The 20,130-nt window shown below is 49.3% G+C and overlaps 1 protein-coding gene across 3 annotated transcripts in view; it reads right to left on the bottom strand.

The window, feature by feature from the left end:
* Positions 1-20,130, bottom strand: part of Fas2 (neural cell adhesion molecule fasciclin 2) — a 115,021-nt gene that overhangs the window by 20,022 nt on the left and 74,869 nt on the right. For all 3 annotated transcript variants that reach the window (XM_076896768.1, XM_076896769.1, XM_076896767.1), the window contains exon 2: positions 3,696-3,861. In XM_076896768.1, the coding sequence (XP_076752883.1) occupies positions 3,696-3,861 (166 nt within the window). The remainder of the gene's footprint in view (positions 1-3,695; positions 3,862-20,130) is intronic.

The raw sequence follows: 20,130 nt of genomic DNA, 5'->3' as shown, positions 1-20,130 counted from the left end.
CGACTGGGAACCAACCCTAAGTCGGCGGACGCGGACAGCCGGCAATTTCTGCGTCGTTCGTGTCGCGGACGTTCCCTGCCGCGCTGGTGAAAACCGGCACGTACAAACGAGACGCATTCACATCGATTCACACAATTAAACAACACCGCATGACAGGGTACGGGGCGCAGATAAGGCCCTGCGGCGCGGAGAGATGCTGAATCGCGTCGTAATGAATAGTTCCGATGCGAATTCGAACGCGGCCACGTCAGCAGAGATACGCTTTAATGAACCCTTTCGATCGAGGAACACGATAGATCGGCCGCACTGGCTTTGGCCACGGGTGAAAAGAACGAAGTTTAAATAAATGCGGGTCGATCGTTGGGTTAGGTGAGGCTTGAGCGTGCTCGAGGTCCAGGTGTGATTAACCAATTGCTGGCTCTTTGCTCGAGGCGTTACTCATGGATGAAGTCATGTTTCGCTTCGTTTTCTCCTTATTTTTTTTTCTTTTTTCTTTTGAAGAACGTGGTTAAATTTGCGCGCGTGACATCGCGAAAACGATTTAGATTAGCTTCAGATAATTTGGAATTTATAGTAAACCGAACAATGGCCCCTCGCAAAAACCGTGTAACTCGTTCGACGGAAAAGATTCCCGCATCGCGGATAATTACGTGCCAGCCACCGAAGATCAATTACCCCGGGAAATTAATAATCCTTTAATCGTCCCCCGCGCGATCAATAACATCGCCAACACCAACAAACATTGACATTATTATTGCTCGCGTGCAGTCGATATTGAACGATGGGGTGGAAGCATTGACCCGGATTCGATATTACTGTCGAGCAAGATTGATTAATATTATCGATCCCCCGCAGCCTCGCTTTGCGTAACGACTGTGACCAGCCCAGAAACGCGTTTCACAAAATGAACCCGTCAGAAGCGTAGAGCGTGGTGCACGCGCGTCACCTGCGCGGCGTAGGTAGTATTAGCCAACGACGATCAGCTGCGCGTATCCCGTTTAACCCAGTTCGAGCGCGTCTTCCCACGAGAGGCAGAGCGCGAGGCTAACTAAAACGAGACCTGGGTAATCGTTTTTGACCAGAAAAAGATCGAGCCGCGATTACCACGGGCCAACAAAGGGCACGTCGAACGCGCGGAAAAGAAACAAGGCTCGCGCGGAGCGAACGCCGCGCGAAGGGAACGAAACGAGACGAGACGATGGACGTGGCGTGCGATCGAACAGATAGCCCAGGCGATTATGCAATAATACCCTTTCTTCTTGCCTAATCGGGAACACGGGCCGTGGAAGGTACGATTAATGAAACGGTTCCCGTTTGCCGGTACACGCGTGTCCCGCGCTGAATTTATCGGCCATTACACGCCGCGGCGAGCGGACATAATTATGCAAATCGTAGTGGGGTCCGCGTAATCGGCAAACACGCGATCCGACGAATCAGTTACCGAGTGGCTGGCGCTCGTCGGATTGTTTGATCGCGATGTTCAATATTTGCAAGACGCGCGCGGCGACACATTATTTAGCGACGGGGATCGAGCCTCGCGATATCGCCGCGGCGGGTGAACGCTTTGCTCGGTATGTACACGCGAGCGAGACGGTGGAGTCGACGAAACGAATGGTTCAGGCGATGGTTGGAGAGAGCGGATGGTTTGATTCGAGCCAGTGCTGTTCCTGGGCTGAACACTGGGAATGGAAGTCGCCAGTCGCTCCTCTTGTCTGCGACAATTAATTGTTTGCGTACGCGGCGACGAAGCGCCTGTACAGCTCGAGATCAATCGGTCGCTCGAGCCCTCGATCCACCCCCTTTTCTACTCGAAGAACTCTTTCCAATCGATACGCATCGCACGCGCTATCGGTTGAACGAAACTCGTTTTAGCAAGATTGCAGCTTACGTGTCATCGACTTTAGAGGCGCGAACCACAGTCAAAGGGCGAACTCCTACCCTTCCAGCGCTCTAGCTTTCGAACAGCACCGAGGGCGGCAAACCGCACGCGGCAAAGAGAGCCGCATGACGGGGCCGTTTAATTGCTCAGGTGGCCGGTGTTGTTGTCATTGAATAACACGCCTCCATAACGCGGGACGAGCATCGTTTAAAGCGTCTAGTTTGGCCCGCGGATTTTCTTGCATCGCCAACGAGGGTACACAGGGGTCGCGGCGTTCCACCCCTCCGTCTAGGCGTTCAAATACAAGGAAGTCAGTTTGGCCGCGGAAGGCGGAAAACTTTCCTGAACAGCTTAATGAGCAACGCTTAGCTCGCGGAACAATCGGGCGGACCTGCAGCAATTAAGAGCTCCGTACTAGGGCTGTGGTCGACGTAAATCAGCCGCGTGGGGATGGCCTGGAAGGTGACGCCGGGGTGGTGTGCGCGTTTCCGTGGCGGTACGTGTGTATGGCTGTGTGACGTTTCGGGTAAAACGAAGAAGGACAGCGTCTTCTAAGTTTGGTGAGGGGGAACTCTAAAGTAACTCTATAGATGTACATGTGTGTGTATGTGTGTGCGTATATATATATACGTGTTTGGGGTACGATCATCGCAAAACAGAGGGAACTGGCACGACACTACGGGGTTACGTGTAAAAGTCTTGAATGGAGTTTTGTATACTCGCCTTCCGATCGGCAAGACGACGAGTCTGTGTGCAAAACAAGTGACAGAAATTCGTTAAAATTAGTGCTGAATGTCGCTGGTGTAACATTTTTCTTGCTATTCGTGTACATAGTTCAAGGAAAAAAAAATTGTAAAAAAAAAAGAAAGTGAGTTACGTTAGTTCAGCGTGGTCGGGGTGGGGCGTAATGCGCGGATAACGTGTCCAGGAAAATTCAATTTATCCGGTTACTCTGAAGCGTTGCAGAAAGATAAGCGCGCGATAAATAAATTTTCGCCGTAGCGCAATTCGAAATAATTTAGAGAAAATGAATGATTGCGCTTAGTTGCGCGCCGTGAATTACGCCGCACCCATTACACGTCTCTCGTTTTAATTATTCGCTAAAAGTGGCTCGGTTGTCTCAAAAAGCTCAAAAGCGTGTACTTCTCCTGCTCGTATATCCTCGCCCGGCGTGACAAACGTTTGTTCGCGCTGTCGCGATATTTTTTTCACCCCTTCTTCCTTCTGTTCCCTCGTTTCGCGACGGTGTTGAATTATGACGTTAAAACTGGCCGTCGTATTTTTCTGAATCTATTGGATTTAATAAATCGACGCGGCGTTGTTACACCGCGTCGATGCGTTCGCAGGCTGTCGGTTTGAAAAAATAATGCCACGCGTAAAAGAGCACCGTCGAAGACACGAGCGGATGTCGCGCGGCAGAATGCTCGAGCGCATAAATAAATTTTTCATTTCACTTCGAACTTTTCTCTTATTCGGCTGTCTGGTTTTCGCATACTGAATTAGAACTAATTAGAGCCGAATGCAAATCCAGAAATATCTAGGTTAGAAGTCAGATCTACCCGGAGACACCTAAAGATAATCTTTCAAATAATACATACACCACTGAATTTCATCCAACTCATTGTAAAAATTACTCTTATACAATCGTACATTCTCTACAAATCGATGTCTGTTCTATTACCACGGGACGAGAATACACGAGAGAAGAAAGGAGCCAAAATGGGTCCAAAAAGTTACGCAGCGGAGTTTACACTAAACTCGCACGGTTAAGTTCTACGTAGATGTACGTTTTCCTCGCTTCGACTGGTCCACTTACCCCAACGACTCGATCGCACGATTGTGCGGATCGAGCCATTGCATGTTCTCGATCAGCTTCGTGTCGTCGACCTTCGGCTTGCACGTCAGGATGATACTGGACCCGATCGCCTTCGTCTGGGTATCCCCGTTCGGCAGGATCTCCAGGGAGGCCTGGTTCGCGTAAGCTGTAAGCAGAATCGAGATGTGAGCACTTGTTACGCCGACGTTTCGCTCGTGGGAGAGAGAAGGGTGCCCGGTAATTTCTCGAGAGAAGGGCCCTAAATACTTCTGGGCACGCTGGTTTAATCGCGCGCCAGGGCTCGATTGCACGCGATTACACGCGAGTCGTTGGCAATTGGCAGCGACTCTCGCGGACACCTCGAAGGTGACGCGTGCACGCAGGGCCACCCTTATGTCCGGACGATGATTACGCGTTGTCATTCGCGTGATAGGAGCCTGTTTTCGATGTTCGTTCGGTCATGTAGAAGGGTTTCGTTTCGTTGGAGCAGCGACGTCGCGATTTTCGATGCTATATTTCAACGGTTAAGAATGAAAAAGCAATGAACGCTAGTGCAGTCATGTATTACTCGATGCTTCTAAGGTTAACATAAATTTCCTTCGAAGGTAGTAAAAATCATTCTTCATTGAGACGTGCAACGCGTACCTTGGCTTTGAATTTATGATGTTACGACATACATAGCTGCGTTTCTTTTGCGGTCGTAAAACGTTTGTTGAAACGTATCGCGGTGGGTTTCCGGGACGAGGCAAAAGCGGAGAAACGCAGCGGAGGGCGAGAACGCGTAAAAACTGGCGCAAATTGACACAGAAAAATGCGCGCAAACAGAAAGGACAAAGAGCGACCACGGGGGAGGGGGTGGGTGGTGGCGGGCGGAAAAAATTGTCTGTGGTTTACGACTACTTTTTAGAGCACCGTGCGCGATGTACACCGGAAAAAAAGTATCATCAGTCAAGTCCGGTTTCTGTACTAGCATTTAATATCGCGGCACGACGCCCGGTTCTTTCGCGAAACATTAATGCACGGAACGGGCGATGCATGCAAAGTGATTCCAACCTGTAATATATATATATGTAACGTCGCATCTATCATCGCGGTGAAACAGCACCACGTCAGCGTTCAATCGTCTCGCCATTAAATTTATTATTTCAAGAGCGGCAGAAGACAGAGTACGCGGAAACGCATCGAGGGGGTTACAATTCCGAAGACAAGTGGAATAATGCAGGAAAAGGGGTTGCAAGGGGTGAGGGACGATACGCGCAAGGGTAGAAGGAAATTGTCTCTGACTCACGTCGCAGTTCCACGAGATAGCGGTCTAACTGTCATACGACTGTTGTACGCGCGTGTGCGCGTACAGTGAGTCATATGTGTTGCCAACGTCGCAAACCCTTAATCGCAGCGATTCGAGCTATTCGCGACACGCCATCAGCGACTAGCGACTTACTCGAACGAGACACGACACACTCGCGGCGTTCCCGGAATTTAGAAAAGGAACCACCAGACCGTCGGCTGACTTGCGCCAGACTCGGTGCATACGTCTTCATTTAAGTTATGCTCGCTTCGGAAAGTTCTCAAAGGACGGTAAATGATGGCTTAATATTTGGACAGAGTTGTGACAGAGTTCCGCGGCAAGTTCCCCCGAAGGAAATATAGGCACGAGAAACAAGTACATGCTAATTATACGTAAGTGTACTTATAATGAGTAGACGGCAAGAGTTCGCTTCAAAGATTACAGAAAAATAATATTTAAAAAATCCTGATAATATCAGATTTCAAACGACCATCATCTAAAACTGATCATGCGGTCATATACCGCCTACAAACCCCCAGCACGATCGGAAATGAATTTCAAATCACTCGGATGAATTTCACAGAAATATCAATGAAACGAGCATTAAATTAAACGGAGAACGACCACAGTAAAACTGAAAATTTCCACGTTCCATCGGTGAACGGTCAGAAGTAACGATCCACGGGTCGTTACGCGACGACCCGCTACGAATCGAACGATCGCGGCGAGGCTCCTCTTACCCAAACGGTCGATCGCGTGGGGTGGCTGCGGCGACGGCGGCGTTGCCCTCAGCACGTAGACGCACAGCACGGAAATGCAGATCGACGTCTCGGCGGCGGTCATCCTCTCGCGTCGCCGTGGCGGATGCCACGAGTGCTTTTACGACGACATGCGCGCGTTAACTATGACGCCGGAATGCGGCCGGTTATGCCCGCGCGACACGCAACGAGCCATGGGTGCCCCGCCGGTACGCACAACAGGAAGCCAGAATTAAGCTAATTAATCGTGCCGAGCGAAAGTACGGAATTGGCCTAACTAGGAAACGTCCCGAGACCGTGGTACTCGCTGAAGAATCGGCGACAATTCGCGCATCGTTGCACATGAAATTCGTATCGCGTCAGGAATGTACGAATTTCCTAGTTTCAGGCGATTGCCACGATTTCTGGTTGACATTTAGACAGGAAATATTATATTTGAACGTAGTTTTAGCTTTTGGAACTAGGTTTCCTGTCTCAAAAATTCATCTTCCGCTGATAGCGAATTTATGACAGAGTTCCACGGATTTATAATCACGTCTGTTTTTTAATCTACGTCTATTTTAAGCTGTTCGTCTAAAACGGTTTACCAACCAATTTTTCGTTTTCCCAAATACCTGGGAGGTGCTGCATACACGGGAATTCGTAAACCACTTTTAATCCCTTCAGGCAAAGAAGAAACTCTGTTGCAATGCGAACGCGGTACACGGTTATTCCGTTACGTCCGCGTTGCTGGACAAAGAATCGAGTTGAACAACAGGACAGCTTCGATACAGTTCTCGCGGGCCAACCAAAATTCGCAGCTGACGTCAAAAAAAAAAAGAAAAAAAAAACAATGCCAGCATCCTCTTGAACAATTGATTCCCCTGTAACAATCGGCGCAGAGTGGCACGGCAGTTCTCCGAAATAAAAACCGCGAGCATCTGTCCATCCGGCCCTCCTGTCGTGCCGCGTGTGACGCGGATCGCCGCTGACGTAACTCAGCCGCGTTACGAAAATTGAAACTGTGTCAAATGGAAGCCAGCCTCGAACGGGGGTAAAGAACGAACGAAAAAAAAAGCCCAGAGACAAAAAAGAGAACAGCTAGTCGCTCTCGGTTTACACCCGTAGCTCGCGTGGGACCAGCGATCCCGCCGCGCGTAGCAAATATTCGCCCGGGCGAAATTGCGATGCGGCAATTAATTTAATGGAGGAGAGAACAGCGAGGACACGCGCGGTTCGAACGAGACGCGGCGTGCGTCGCTCGACGAAATTGAAGGGGAAGACGAGCGAGGTGCGCGCAGTTTCCGGTCCCCGATTCGAGCAAGGACGCGGAGACGCCGCGTCGCGCCGCCGTGGAGTAACGACGTCTGCCGCGAAACTTCTTTAATTGAGCCAGGGGATGCGTTGGGTGCTCGAATCTTGTTGCTGAGTATCGGAACTTACTAGACGCGACTTGCGAACCGCCGCGCGCGAAGACGCGGAGGAACGGGAAAAAGTTTGAAGACGTGCCTGGCCGTGGGGTCTGTGCAAAATACTCGAAAGAGGACTTCCGAGGTTCTTTCTGTCGCGCGTCAATTTAGCGTCTTCTCGGTGGAGAGAGAATGGAGGGTTGCGTAAGGAGCTGCGGGGCGAACTTTTAATAATCGTTTAAGGGTAGTGATGGATGTGTGCCCGATAGGGTGGGCGATAAAGGGCGAGGCTTGTGCAATAAGTCGTTTCAGACGAAGATTGGTCGCTTCGCGGGGAAAGATAACAATTTGTGAATTTACAATTCTTGCTCCCTTTGACGGAATTATTGCGTACGAGAGGCTGCGTAGTTAACGAGTGAACCAGACGGTACGTAATTCGTGGAACGTCTCGGAGAGCACGGTGGAAGATGATTCAAACGGAAAGTCCAATTTTAGGTCCCGTGGCCTCCCCGTCCCCTGATAAGAAGTTCAGCAATCGTCGAAGGGAGCCGTCCTGGCTCCGCTACAAGGATTACGAGGATACCCGACCCCCGGAGAAATATCCTGGCGCGGGACAGCTTATTTGTTGAAGTCGTCCGGGAAACAACGCCGCGCAGTCGCGATAAGGCTCGCGAATTCATCATTTCCGGATCGCTTAGTCAAAGGGGACGGGGAAACGAGGACGGCGATGGTGGGCGAAAACGAAGGGATTTTCCTGCAGTCATTCGAGGGCTACGTCTTGGGCATTACTAATAAGACTATGCGAGAGCAGACGTGCAGATTATATCATATTATATAAACGAGATGCTCCGTGGGTAACGATCGCCTGGTTGGCTTGGCTACCGACCATGGAATGGCCATTATCGTTGTTCCATTATCTCGTGATTTAACGAAATTTCCGGTTGGTACCGTGGTTCTGCCTTGATGAGCCTCGCGTTCTAAACGCTATCAATTATCGTTAGCTCTTCGTTGCTCGCGGGTGGACCGGGGCGTTCCGTTTTTAATAGAATAACCGTGTTGCCGTTCAAAGTTTTAATTTGAAATTCGTAAATTTCTACGGACGATCGAGTCGTTCGCGTCGAGTCTAGCTCGCTTTTTCAAAGCTGCGCATTGTGCGACTAAAATCGATGGTATCACGTATTCCGCGTGGCAACTATCGTTTTCACGGTTTAAATAACTCGCAGTAAGGTTTCCAGCTTGAGCTTGTAAAATGACGCGACATTACGCGAGCGTCTTCTTAAGTTCCAATTTATATGGCGGGGAAGCAAGGTCTTCCACTCTGCGCTTAACAGTTTCCGTTGTGCATCTGCATCTCGCAGTTTCTACTTAACGTCAACCAACTTCCGAGCACACTGAATTCATAATCGCTCCTCGTACTACAACCTCTAAAAATTCCTACGAAAAAAAAAAAAAAACGCGAAACGACCCCATCGTGTAAGAATCGTAGTTAACCCCTTCTCTTAACCATCCATCGCGATATCGCGCGCCGTTAATGTCCTCTCGTGTTCCCTCCGACAACAATAGCCGTCGTGATCGAGCCCAAAAACTGCGCCATAATTTATAACGCTGCGAAACACGTCACCGGTTACGTCATAACGGGGGATAGGAAGGAAGGGCTCCGAAAAGGAAGGAACCGCCTACTCATCGCGGCGCCCCCGATCATTATGATGTTATACGAAACTCATTCAACGAGCGTCGACCGAATCCGCGCACAAAGCCCACCGTGGATCCACTCGAACGGATCTCCCATAATCGTTTTACAAATTCGCCCGACTCATCACCCTCTCTCGCGTGCGCGAGCCCACACCCCCCGTCGCGTATTTACAATGAGACAGCAGCTTTCCGCAAAAGGATCCGCGAATCGATCGCCACGAGTTCCTGTTATTCTTGCACGTGGAGAGCCGATCTTCGCGGAGAAAAATCCGGTAATTGGCCTTCCCCCGGTCGCCGCCCTGGTCTCATCGGACTCGCGCACGTACGAGGGTTGCGGAGGACGGCTCGCAGAATGGCGGCGGGGATCAGTGAAACGGGAGAGAACGAAAATGGGCCGAGGTGGAGGCCTGATGGAGAGAGATAAAGGGATAGGAAGGGTCCGGACGGCGGAAGATAAAGGGACAAGACGGTAGAAACAGAGAGTGCCGCCCTTCTACGACATCTTATTTACGTTAGTTAGGGTTTGTTGGCACAGCCACCCGAGGGGCCATTCAATGGATCCGCCACCGCCCCCTTTACTATCCCCGGATGCATACAGTACAGGTCGAAAATACGAGGTTACCTGACTTTTTATTAGCTCACGTGCTGTTGACGTGGCTAACGATCGCAGTCTGTAACGATGTTCTCCAAGTAACTCAGCCTCCGCATTACGAAGGGTCTCTATTTCTTTTAGTTACTAGGATATCTGTCGTCCATCGATTTGGAATCTCGTAAGGGAGACAAAATATAACCAAAGTCATCCCCTAAGAGGTACCAAGATATACTTTTACCGATGAAACCTCGACTTTTGCGCGGTACTGTACAACTCCAAGTTTCCCTGCTCCTTTCCCGGTTCTGGTAGGTCGCTATTACCTTAACCCACGCATCAAATACCCCGTGGACCGCACCCCAAACAGCCGTGTACGCGTGTACACTGGGCGCACGGCCGCCTATGGGTTCGTTACTTACGCAACGCGCTGTATACGCGACGCAGCGGGGGTTAGGGCAGAGTAAACTCGGCGACATGTCACTCGAGCTGGAAGAATTCGATCTAGGAGGGTCTGGAATCGCGAAGGGTGGCAGACGAATGGCGAAGAGGGACGGAGAAGGCTAGAGAGGATTTGATCAAATTCCGATATCGAATTGGCCGGGTAAGGGTGAAAAACGAGTGGCACCTCGTAGGGGCATACGAAATTTTCGGATGTAGCTACTTGACGCAAATTTCCAGCCGTATCGAGAAACCTTCCAGTCGGAGTTGCTCTCGTTGGCGATCGTTAAGCCTGATTTCCACGCGCAGTGTTCGCTGCCATGAATTTAACGACGCTAAACGATATCCGTAGCTGTTCTTCCTCTAGCTGGCGCAACGATATCAATCACGCGTCGTCGATTGCTTCGATACGTTTCCATAAAGCCGTTGACACGTCAGAAATACGGCGATAAAAGGTACATTTCCATCTTTTACTTCGCTGACAGAGTGATTAGTGGTAGCAATCACGCGATGTCAATTGAACCGACGTGTTCTCATAAAGCCAGGTTTCCACGCGCACGATTCGTTGGCGCGCGTAGTGTGCCAAATTGATGACCTCAAAGAGTACACACCTGTTCTCCATTTCGCTGGCGCAATCATGGTGTTGCCAATCATGCGGCGCTAGTCGAATTGACATGTTTTCCAATGCAAGATAAATGGCGGCAATCTTTGCGCGTGGAAACCCGGCACTAGTTTTCGCGTGGAACGGACATTGAAATGGACTTGAGCGTATAGCGTGGACAGTTTAGGAAATAGCGAAACAGAGAGAGGGAGAGGATGCAGAAACGCGTGCAACGGAAACTGGAGATCGGGGAACACGAGAAGCTTGAAATCCAAAATTGAACTCAAAGCGCGATTGGAAATTCAGCTCCCTCCGCCCGTGAAAAGAGTCCGTTTCCTATCTCGCATAGTTTATTGTGGATCGAATGTTCTCGCTATCTTCTTGATCGTTTGTCAGATTTTTTTATTTGTACTCTCACGTTATTTAATCTCTCATCTTACGAGGAGGAGAGGATAATTCTAAAAGATATTGAATTCGTATGATGGTAAGCACCAGTTCGTGATTTGTTCAGAATTGGTATCTTATACAAATGGCTAAAATATTTGAAAATTGTATAATCTCCTAACACCAGATTTAGGTTTTATATTTTTGCGATCGAACATGGTAGCATAGTTGCGCGTGGATCGCGAATTTCGTTTTGATTCAATCCATTTTGCCCAATTGGAAACGGGAGAAACAAATTGACGCGCGGATCGGTGAAACAAAATATGGTTCGGTCATTCTTTTCCTTTTTTTTTTTTTTTTTTTTCACGTCGAAATGTGCACTGGTATAGACTGCAGGAATTAATTGAACAGCCACGCGTGCAGCATGAAATTTATTAGCGAAAGGAATCCTGTTGTTTTCGAGCAACGTAATACTACGTGTAACGAGTACAAACAACTGTGCAGTTTCTGGTGTTAATTTTTAACTTGATTAATGTCTCAGGTATCGACAATCCATCTTCCCATAATTCGACAATTTTCTATCGTCCATATATTATCTCACACACCATCCTCATAACAGACTTTATTATTTATTTTATTCCCAATCAATATTCTCGGACAATAGATCGATTTTAGAGACACATTAATCAACCATAGCGCAATTATCGACGAGCAACAAAAACCTGAGACGCGCGAGAACATCAACTCATCGATAACGCTATGATAAAACGGTTCAATCCAGCAGAGGGGAAACCTAACAAGCTTTCCACGCTGGAAATCAATTCCTTTTCTTCCGCATGAAACCACCGCTTACCCGACGTCTTCCGGCGCGTAAACCGAACTGATTCAACACCCTCGAACTCCTCACACGTCATTTGCCCCGAACTACGCTCCTCGAGAACTTCCTGCTGCCTCATCCACCTGCCGACACACACGACCGAGAGGTGGAAAGAGCCGTTCGTAATCGGAACTTGGAGCACATCCCCGGATAATCGAGCCGCCCCGCTGCATTTAAATCGATCGGCCGTTCGTAGGACAAAGCCCCGTCGTAAAGGGGGAGGAGGGACGCGATATACCGTCCCTTTCCGCGGGGACAAAGGAGTCGTGAACGGAAGATTGGATTCGAAACCGATACGTCGAATCGACGGTGAAAAGACGTCCAGGAGGGTCTTCTGGCGCACCTACCAGCCGGACCGTTCTAGCCAGCCCACCCCTATCCGCCCTCTGCCCGGAGAAAGTTTCTCGATTAAGGCGCGGCCAGGGGCGGCCGGGTGGATCGTTTCGTTGTAATCTTGTCGACAAACTCTCGCGATTAAGTAGCTCGATATAAACGGCGCCGGGATAATGAAGTGGTCGAGGGACTGCGGCTAGGCTCCGTGAATCGAAATCGCGCGCGCGCCAATAACGGAAGCCAGCACCGTCGCGGTAGAGGCGAAAGGGTGCCGCGAGGAGTCGAAGAAACTTGTAAACGGACGGGCGGCCGGGGGCATACGCGGATTATCCGCCTCTGGTACGGTTCGCTGGCCGGGGAAAGGTGTTCCGTTATTAATAGCAATTAAGCAAATGGGCCAAGCACGGAATTTCATTAGGATCGAGTTGCGAGCCGGGTGGGCCGGAGGGTGCATGAATTTCCCTCGCCGTGTCTGGGTGTGAATGACAAGTACGGCTGACGGACCGGTTGGAGGATGGAACTGGATACACGTTCGATTCTCTGGGTAAGACGAGCGTCTGAGTGGGTGACGAGTGGTGTACGGTTGTTAGAACGTTGGTTACCGGAGTTAGTGGTGAGTTATGGCCAGGGGTATTAGCGGAGAGATTTAACGGGGTGTATGCGAACGGTTGGGTCCATTTTGAGAACCGAAACTGCTACTGTTTTCGCGAACATTTTGGGGAATTACGATTGCAATGATCGTAGAGAATTCTGAATGAAAAAAACATTTCTCTTTTGATTGTTAGAGATTGGAATAATCGAGGGAATAAGGTGAGGAGTTACGTTACATTGAGATTAAACGTGACGCAGTTACTTCACGGCCATGGTTCTAGATAAAAGCGTGGAAGCCACAAGGTGAAAGATGAACGGAAGCAAGTTCCGTGTGAACAGTTGGCACGTGGCTTGGCGAAGCCACTAGAAACGAACAATTCGACCACAAGGTTTCCGTCTAAAAGTGGCCTTCTGCGTGGCACTGAAACGTGCTTCTACCGAGGAAATTTGGATGACGCAGTGCCACGGGAAGATAATGAATTCCACTTGCGATTAATTCAGCATTTCAAGCATCAAACGAAGGTAATTGAAATTAAAAGAATTAAATTTCTAACACTTCTTTATAAGTGTACCACTCTTTTACAAGGCACCAGGGATCTCGTCGAAAGAATAAATCCACCGTTCGTTAGCCAGCCGTCGATTTTCAACCACCATGATTTATTATACGCTCTTGTTCTGGTTTAGCTTTGATCCACGCGAAAACGTGCGCGAAGAGGGTTGAAACGGGTGGGACGGAGGTCGGAGACAAGGGAGGAAATTCAGTGGAAGCCTTCCCGCGCAACATTTAATTAGAAGCAGCTTATCTCCAACGAGGAGTGTATCGCCGGGAGAGAAGTTTTTATCGGTGTCTCTCCACGGTGTGCCTTTCCATCGCGACGCGTATTCGGGATTTGGAAGGCTTCCTTGTTACCTTTGTGTGGCCGTGCTTCCTTTGATCGAGGGGACGACGTTTTGATTCGTGCGACGCCGCGGGTTTCCACGATTTCATCAGGGTTTAATCACAATCCAGCAGCACGGATCTGCTTCGACAGCTGCCTCTCCAATATTTCATTTGGAGACGCTGTTTCGGAATATCAATGCACTTGTATTGAATTTTATTTGAATTTAATTGAACGCCCCGGAATTTGTAACACCGATGCGATGGTTTTTTGCCATCCGCGTGTTTCGAGGTGCACCCAGAAATTCGACAAAGCTACGGAATATTATCGTTACAAACTAATCAGTTGAACATCCTCCCCTGCGGTGCACCTCGTTTCAAACTACTCAACGGTTTCATCGTCGCTACTTTCCCATTGCTCGTAACTTGTATCGAGTGCCACGAGATTCGCAATAACGCGACCGTGAACCTGACGTTACTTTCGACGAGGCTACGAAATATACACGCGACGCGCCATCGCGCAACTGGAGGGACGGTGGTGGTTCATCGTTTGAGGAATGCGATAGCGGGGTGTTCATGAACGTCTGGCAGCGTCCGTCGAGTTAAATTGAGAATTCCACCGAGCAGGGGCGATGCAAACAAGCGTATCAAAATACACGGTACACCCGGTAAGTGCATTCGTAAGATACATCCGGTGAGACGACGAGATAGAAAGAGAGAGAGAAAGAGGGACGAGGAGGGTGAGTAAGAGATTCGATCTTGTTATTAAAACGCGAGCCACGAGCGTTATGAAGTCAAGCTAGCAGCAACGGGAGAGTTGCGCGGAAAGGGGAAGGCAATTATTCGGGGAAATACACGAAACGCTGAGAACCACCGGGATTTCAAACTCTTAACGGCGACGCGGAATTTATTCCTTGTAATTATGTGTTCCGAGATTGAATATGTTAATGTTTGCCCGTAGCTGGCACTATTCACATGCCCCGAATTTAAATGGTTAATTAAAATGATATTCGAGCGGAGGAGTTCGCGAAATTTTAGCAAGATATCCTGATTATTCCACGAGAGGGATGGAAAGAACGATCGCGCGGAAGGGTTGGTTTTTCTCGTCTGTTATCAGGTGTCTTACGGTTGACGAAACTTCGACACTGTGCACGTTGTCTTCCTATCGAGTTCAAGACCGTTTTTTTCTTGAACGATCATCGAATGACGTATACTTATCGTGTTCTTTAAACAAACTGCCTGTAATATACATACTTGGCCACGTGATTAATCAATGAGCCATCGTTTCTTCAACGTGTCGAGCATAAGAAATTGCGTCAACAGTTTATGTCATCGTTACTTCGAGCACAAATCAGCTGACAATTTGTAAAACTCTACGATTTCTACATTACATTTATTCTAATAATTATTGATCAAGATATAGTGGCAAAGCAATCGATTCAACTTGGTTCGCAAACGTGAAAAGAGGCAATACTTAAACGATTTATTTTCTACAATTCTAACCCTCCATCGCCGCGCAAATAACCCAGCAATCAATTACGTTACTTAATCCACTTCTTCATTTTCGATCACCACGGCCCACACAGAAAAAACTACTACCATCGTTCCCCTACTCCCTTCTTTTCTTTTCTTTTCCAACGCGAGCAAGACGAAAGAGTTCCTCCCGATGGAACCACCGGGCAAGCCCGTGTAAATACGTGGGAAACTAATTGCAACGTTTGAATGGCGGAACAATGGGAACATTTAAGCCGCGTTTCCCCTGCGCGCGGCAAGTTTCCGGCGCTGAACACGGATGAAATTCCAAACTGCCTTCTGTAAGCCACACTTCCGTTTGAATATGATCCTTCCACCGTCGTCGTCGTCGTCGTCGTCGTGGCTCTCTCCTCTGTGCTCCATCCAAACCGCCGGATATCGATCAAGCTACATTTCCATAGTTTCCCGACTAATTTTACACGGCACTGCGTGACGGTCGCCCGCGACTGTTTCGCGCGGTACACCGCGTTTCCGGCGTCCTCCTTCGCCGCTCCGTTACGAGTCACCCTCGAACCCATCGAACCGTCTCTGGTACGTGTTCCAATTACGCTCGTGGAAATTGTCAAAGCCCGCGTTTACGCGGCACACTGGCGACGATTATGGAGGATGTCCGGTTTAAGCGAGTCCGTGCACCATTGTTTTTCGTAACTCGAGGGGTGGCGCGCGGTTCGTGTAATTGCACGCGCCGGGAAAATAAACTTCAGCCGCGCTACGATTACGCATGGGAGTAGAAACGCGCGCAGACTGTGAGAAAACAACGTTGAAACGTTGGAAGGTAACGTGGACGACAACTCGTGCAGCCACTCTCGCGGGAAGAGCCAAAGTATCAGTCGCTAAGTAGAAACGAAGCGTCCATGGTCAGGCACCGCGGCCACTTCCGCCGAAAGCCGCTCGCATTACCAGCCAGCTCTTCTACGAACGTGCCCCGTTAACTTATTAACCCAAATTAACTCTCGTTCGCGAGCGAAACGCAAAGTTTCGCAAATAAGCCTCGGTGCTCGCGAGAATTCTCGTACCTGAACAACGCGCGCGGCCCGCAAAGTGCGCGCGTATACACGCGTCTACGAGGGTGTGCATACATTTAACGCGCGCTCTCTGAATAATTCCGTCTATCCGTACCGTTTCCACGGTTTTAACCAGGCTCCGAGAGGCCGCGGACTCAAACGGCGCCAGCTGATTGCCAATTTCGTCGAACATATTTTCCGCGCCGCGCGCGCCCGTTTCGTTTATCATCCGCCAGCTCTGTTACCACCCACGCGTGCACGCTCCGCGGGTACGTCTCGCGGGAGAGATCCATTATTAACGAGCGAGCGAAAACAAAAAAAAAAAAAAAAGAAAAATAGAAAAGGAAAAGAGAGAAAAGCGAGGCTCGCTAAATATAATGCTGGAACCGTGGTCCAGCGAGACGCATCGTCGAAAACAAATCCGAAAATGGATTCCCGCTCTTCGCCCCGCGCTGTTTTCTACCCCCTGGCGCTGGATCCGCTGTTAAAAAACAACTGTACGGAACGGTTCGTACATTTGTTCGCTTCGGGCCAGGCGAACTTTTACGAGCTCGCGCGCGTGTTCCCTGAACGCGAGCACGCGCGTGCAGATCGCGCACGTACGCGGATGAAAAGCGCATTAGAGGGGCGTTGGGCGATGTTCGAGTGAGAGGCTCGCGTATTTTCATTTACATAAGGAAATAGTTTACGTTTTCAAATTTCCGTTTCGCTCGTTTAGTTTTTCGCCCGCGTACGCGGGGTCGAAATGAAACTTTCGCAGCGACAGAGGGCGAACGGGGTAGAAAAACGAATCCGTGTCCCTCGAAGGGCGAGCAATTTCGTACACAACACCGCCTATGCTTCCTTATTCGCCTCCACGCGTCTCTCGTATATTCAAAGTTTTCGCCAATCTTTTACATACCCCGTGCGCGCAGTTTACAGCGGGTGGTGTCCAACTTTTTAACCCCGGCCAGCGAACCTCGCCTCGCGCGAATGAGAAATCGATAAGAAGCAAAAAAAAAAAGAAAAAGAAAAAAGAGGAAGAAGAAAAGGAGCCAGGTTCTTGCACACTCCCTCGCATGTGCGTTGTACAAGTCTTTGGGTGCGTGGTATGCGTGGCAGCCTGAGGGGGCGATCTGAAAAGGAGCCACGATAACGCGGCCCTCCTTGCCTCTCCCCATCGAGCACTACACGCAATTACGTCGAGAGCGAGAAATCCTTGAGAGAGAGAGAAAAAAAAGAGAGAAAAGAAAAACGCCATCGCCGTAAGATCATCTCCCCCTCTGACCTCCTCCTTATGACGAATTGATGCAACGAGCACACACGGGCACGCTCGCTGCGTCCCTTAAAAGGCGGCGCCCTCAAAGCCGCGCGGGACTCGTTAAAAGGCGAATCTGTTCTCTCTTTTTCCAGCCACGCTTGGCTCGCTACTCTCGTTACGCGAGCTCGTATCGCGCTCCAAGCTAAGCGCACCGTCGAGAGAGTAAACGGGCGAGCGAATCCACGGGCCCTCGAAGTCCTCTGAGTCGGTGGTGCGTGGGCGCGAAACGTAAGGCGAAAGAGTTGGTTGGCCGCGGTGATTGGCGACGAAGGAGCGAGGGCTCGCGATACGGAAATTATGGGGTTACGGTGATGGGGTTAATAGGTTGGCAGTAACCGTGATAACGGGGCGGTGGGGTAAAAGTGTGGTCGTTGAGGAGCGGCGGTCGCATTAGATTGCGGTCAACGCGCTGAGGGGGTTGCAGCGGTGAGTCGAAGCAATTTCGGGAAATTGATTGGAAATTCATTAACGATAATGGCGAAAACGAGCGACGCGCGGTAATAAAGCCTGCCGTTTCTATTCGTTCGTGACTTTGGGCGAACGTTATAAAAAGATCGTTCGAGGTTTCTATCGGGGTAGTCGATCGGTACGTTCGGTGGGTTATGATTAAGATTACGAGGATATAATTGAAAGCAGCGATTAGGAGGTAAATTGCTACCACTTTCGGTAAGCAAAAACTGGCTGAACCATATCTGGTGTGTAACGAGAGAACGATCGAGTCGCTATAAAATTCGTAATGGCTATGGTCACGATACGTTAACAACGCAGCCACGGTTCTGAAGAGAGCTAATTGTGTAAGCAGGACCCGAGGGGCAGGCAATTATTGCAATTTTAAAGTTCGAACAGCTACGTATGCTGTTTTAAATTCGTAAAAAGAATCTGCACGATGGTAGAACGAACGCGTACATGCTTTGTTTCATTTAGAGGGAGAGTATCGCGGTAAAAGCTAAGGTTAAGATCCTTGAAAACACTTGTGGAGCACGCTGAAATACCGCCCATTTCCATGTCACATCCTTTACTCGTGGAAGAACGTTAAAGTACTTTAGCACTCCACGGGCTCGCCGTACACGTATCACGGATTGTTTAAGCGCAAACACCTGACATCAGTCCCCGTATCTTATCTGACACGGCACCTGCGATATCAAATATTGTAACATATCGTACACAAGGCAAATTTAATTCCCGTGTCCACACCGAACTCAAACACTTCGATCGTTCCCTATCAGCCTGCAGATTCTACTTGCTCCAATTCCCTGCACCTGACGTTGCTCTCTCTCTCTCTCTCCCTCGTATCGTAGTTTCTACGGATAAGATACACTAGAACTTTTCTCATGAAACTCGCGTACAAATACCTGCGCTCCTATACAATTTCTCATTTAAAATTATATCAAATACAAATCGTAATGCATATTTGTTCTACTTAGAAGCGGCTCGATCTATACTTGTCGACGTTGCGCTTAATGAAACCGCAGTAAAACCGCAATTGCGACAGTGTATTCGAAAAAATGTTCGCGTCAGCACATAGCATCTAGTAACTATGAGGAAGAGCAAAGCGAAGCAGCGATCTAGCAAAGAGGCTAGAAGAGAAATGTCCCGACATCTACTCAATTTTCAGCCTTTGAATATTGTTATTGTTGAAGGCCTACCCTAAAGAAGAATGTCGAAAAATATTTTTACAAATCTACGAAGCGTTCCGTCCACGAAACCATCAACTTCAAGGCTCACCCCATGCTCCGTCGCGAGATGTATGCCACGGTCGAAGCGACTGTTATTCTCGAGACACATCTTCAATCCTTTCTACCATCTGGGTACCAAAGGTTGCCAGTTCTATGCAACTGGAGCGAGACGCGGTGACGTAGTCGCGTCTCCAGGAACGCGCGACGAGTCGGTTCCTCTCAAACGGAGCTCGACGATAAATCCTGATAACACCACCGATACGATCCACGATTCTCAGCGCCAACTGGGACGAGGAGCAGTAGAATAAGGGAGAGCGACGGGGGTAGAAAGAAACCGAGCGTTATCGACGCGCTGGAAAATTGCGGCTAAGGCATCGTGATAAAGCGACGCGATAAAAAAGAAAAGAAAAAAGAGAAGGAAAGAAGAGGGTAGGGAAAAAGTCGGGAGCCATGTTGGATTCGCAAAACTTAGCGTAATGGACGGTGCTCGCCTCCTATGGGATTTCATTCGCAGAGACCAGAGATAAGGCTTCCTCCCCGGACGTGTCTTTATGGTATCCCATTGATCCGGATCCGATTTTGCGTGTAACTCGTTGTGTACCGGTAGAACGGAAGCCTCTGCTGGTTCCCGGGGGAATTCACGGTGGACTTTTGGCTGGAGGATTTGGCTGACGTTAAATTATGCGCGCGGATCGCGTTCAGAGGTTGTTCCTCGAGCCTGGTTTCAGGGGTTGTTTTTTACTTCTACGATGCTATTTAGCAATGGAACGAACGTTACAATTCCAAGAATTTAGAACAATTGTCGCAGCGTTTAGTCGAATAGACGCGCCTCCAGTTTCGTTACTCGCAGAACGGTTCGCGAGTCGATTTGCACAAACCAGATGCCATTTAAATTAGCAGAGCATCACGGTAACAAAGTTGAGGGAGTTGTGAACGAAACATTCAATTAGCAGAATGCAAATTACGGTGCCCCATTCGGTGCTTGTATGCACGACTCGAGCCTCGCCGCAATGGCGGCCACGGGGGGGAAGTTCCGGAGGACAGCCAGTTCGGTTGATCTTACTCGGAACAACCCGACTACCGGCCGCCACTTGAACGATACTGGC

The sequence above is a fragment of the Xylocopa sonorina genome, chromosome 6 (assembly GCF_050948175.1).
Source record: "Xylocopa sonorina isolate GNS202 chromosome 6, iyXylSono1_principal, whole genome shotgun sequence".
NCBI lineage: Eukaryota > Metazoa > Arthropoda > Insecta > Hymenoptera > Apidae > Xylocopa > Xylocopa sonorina.
This window is presented reverse-complemented; position numbering and strand designations above follow the sequence as displayed.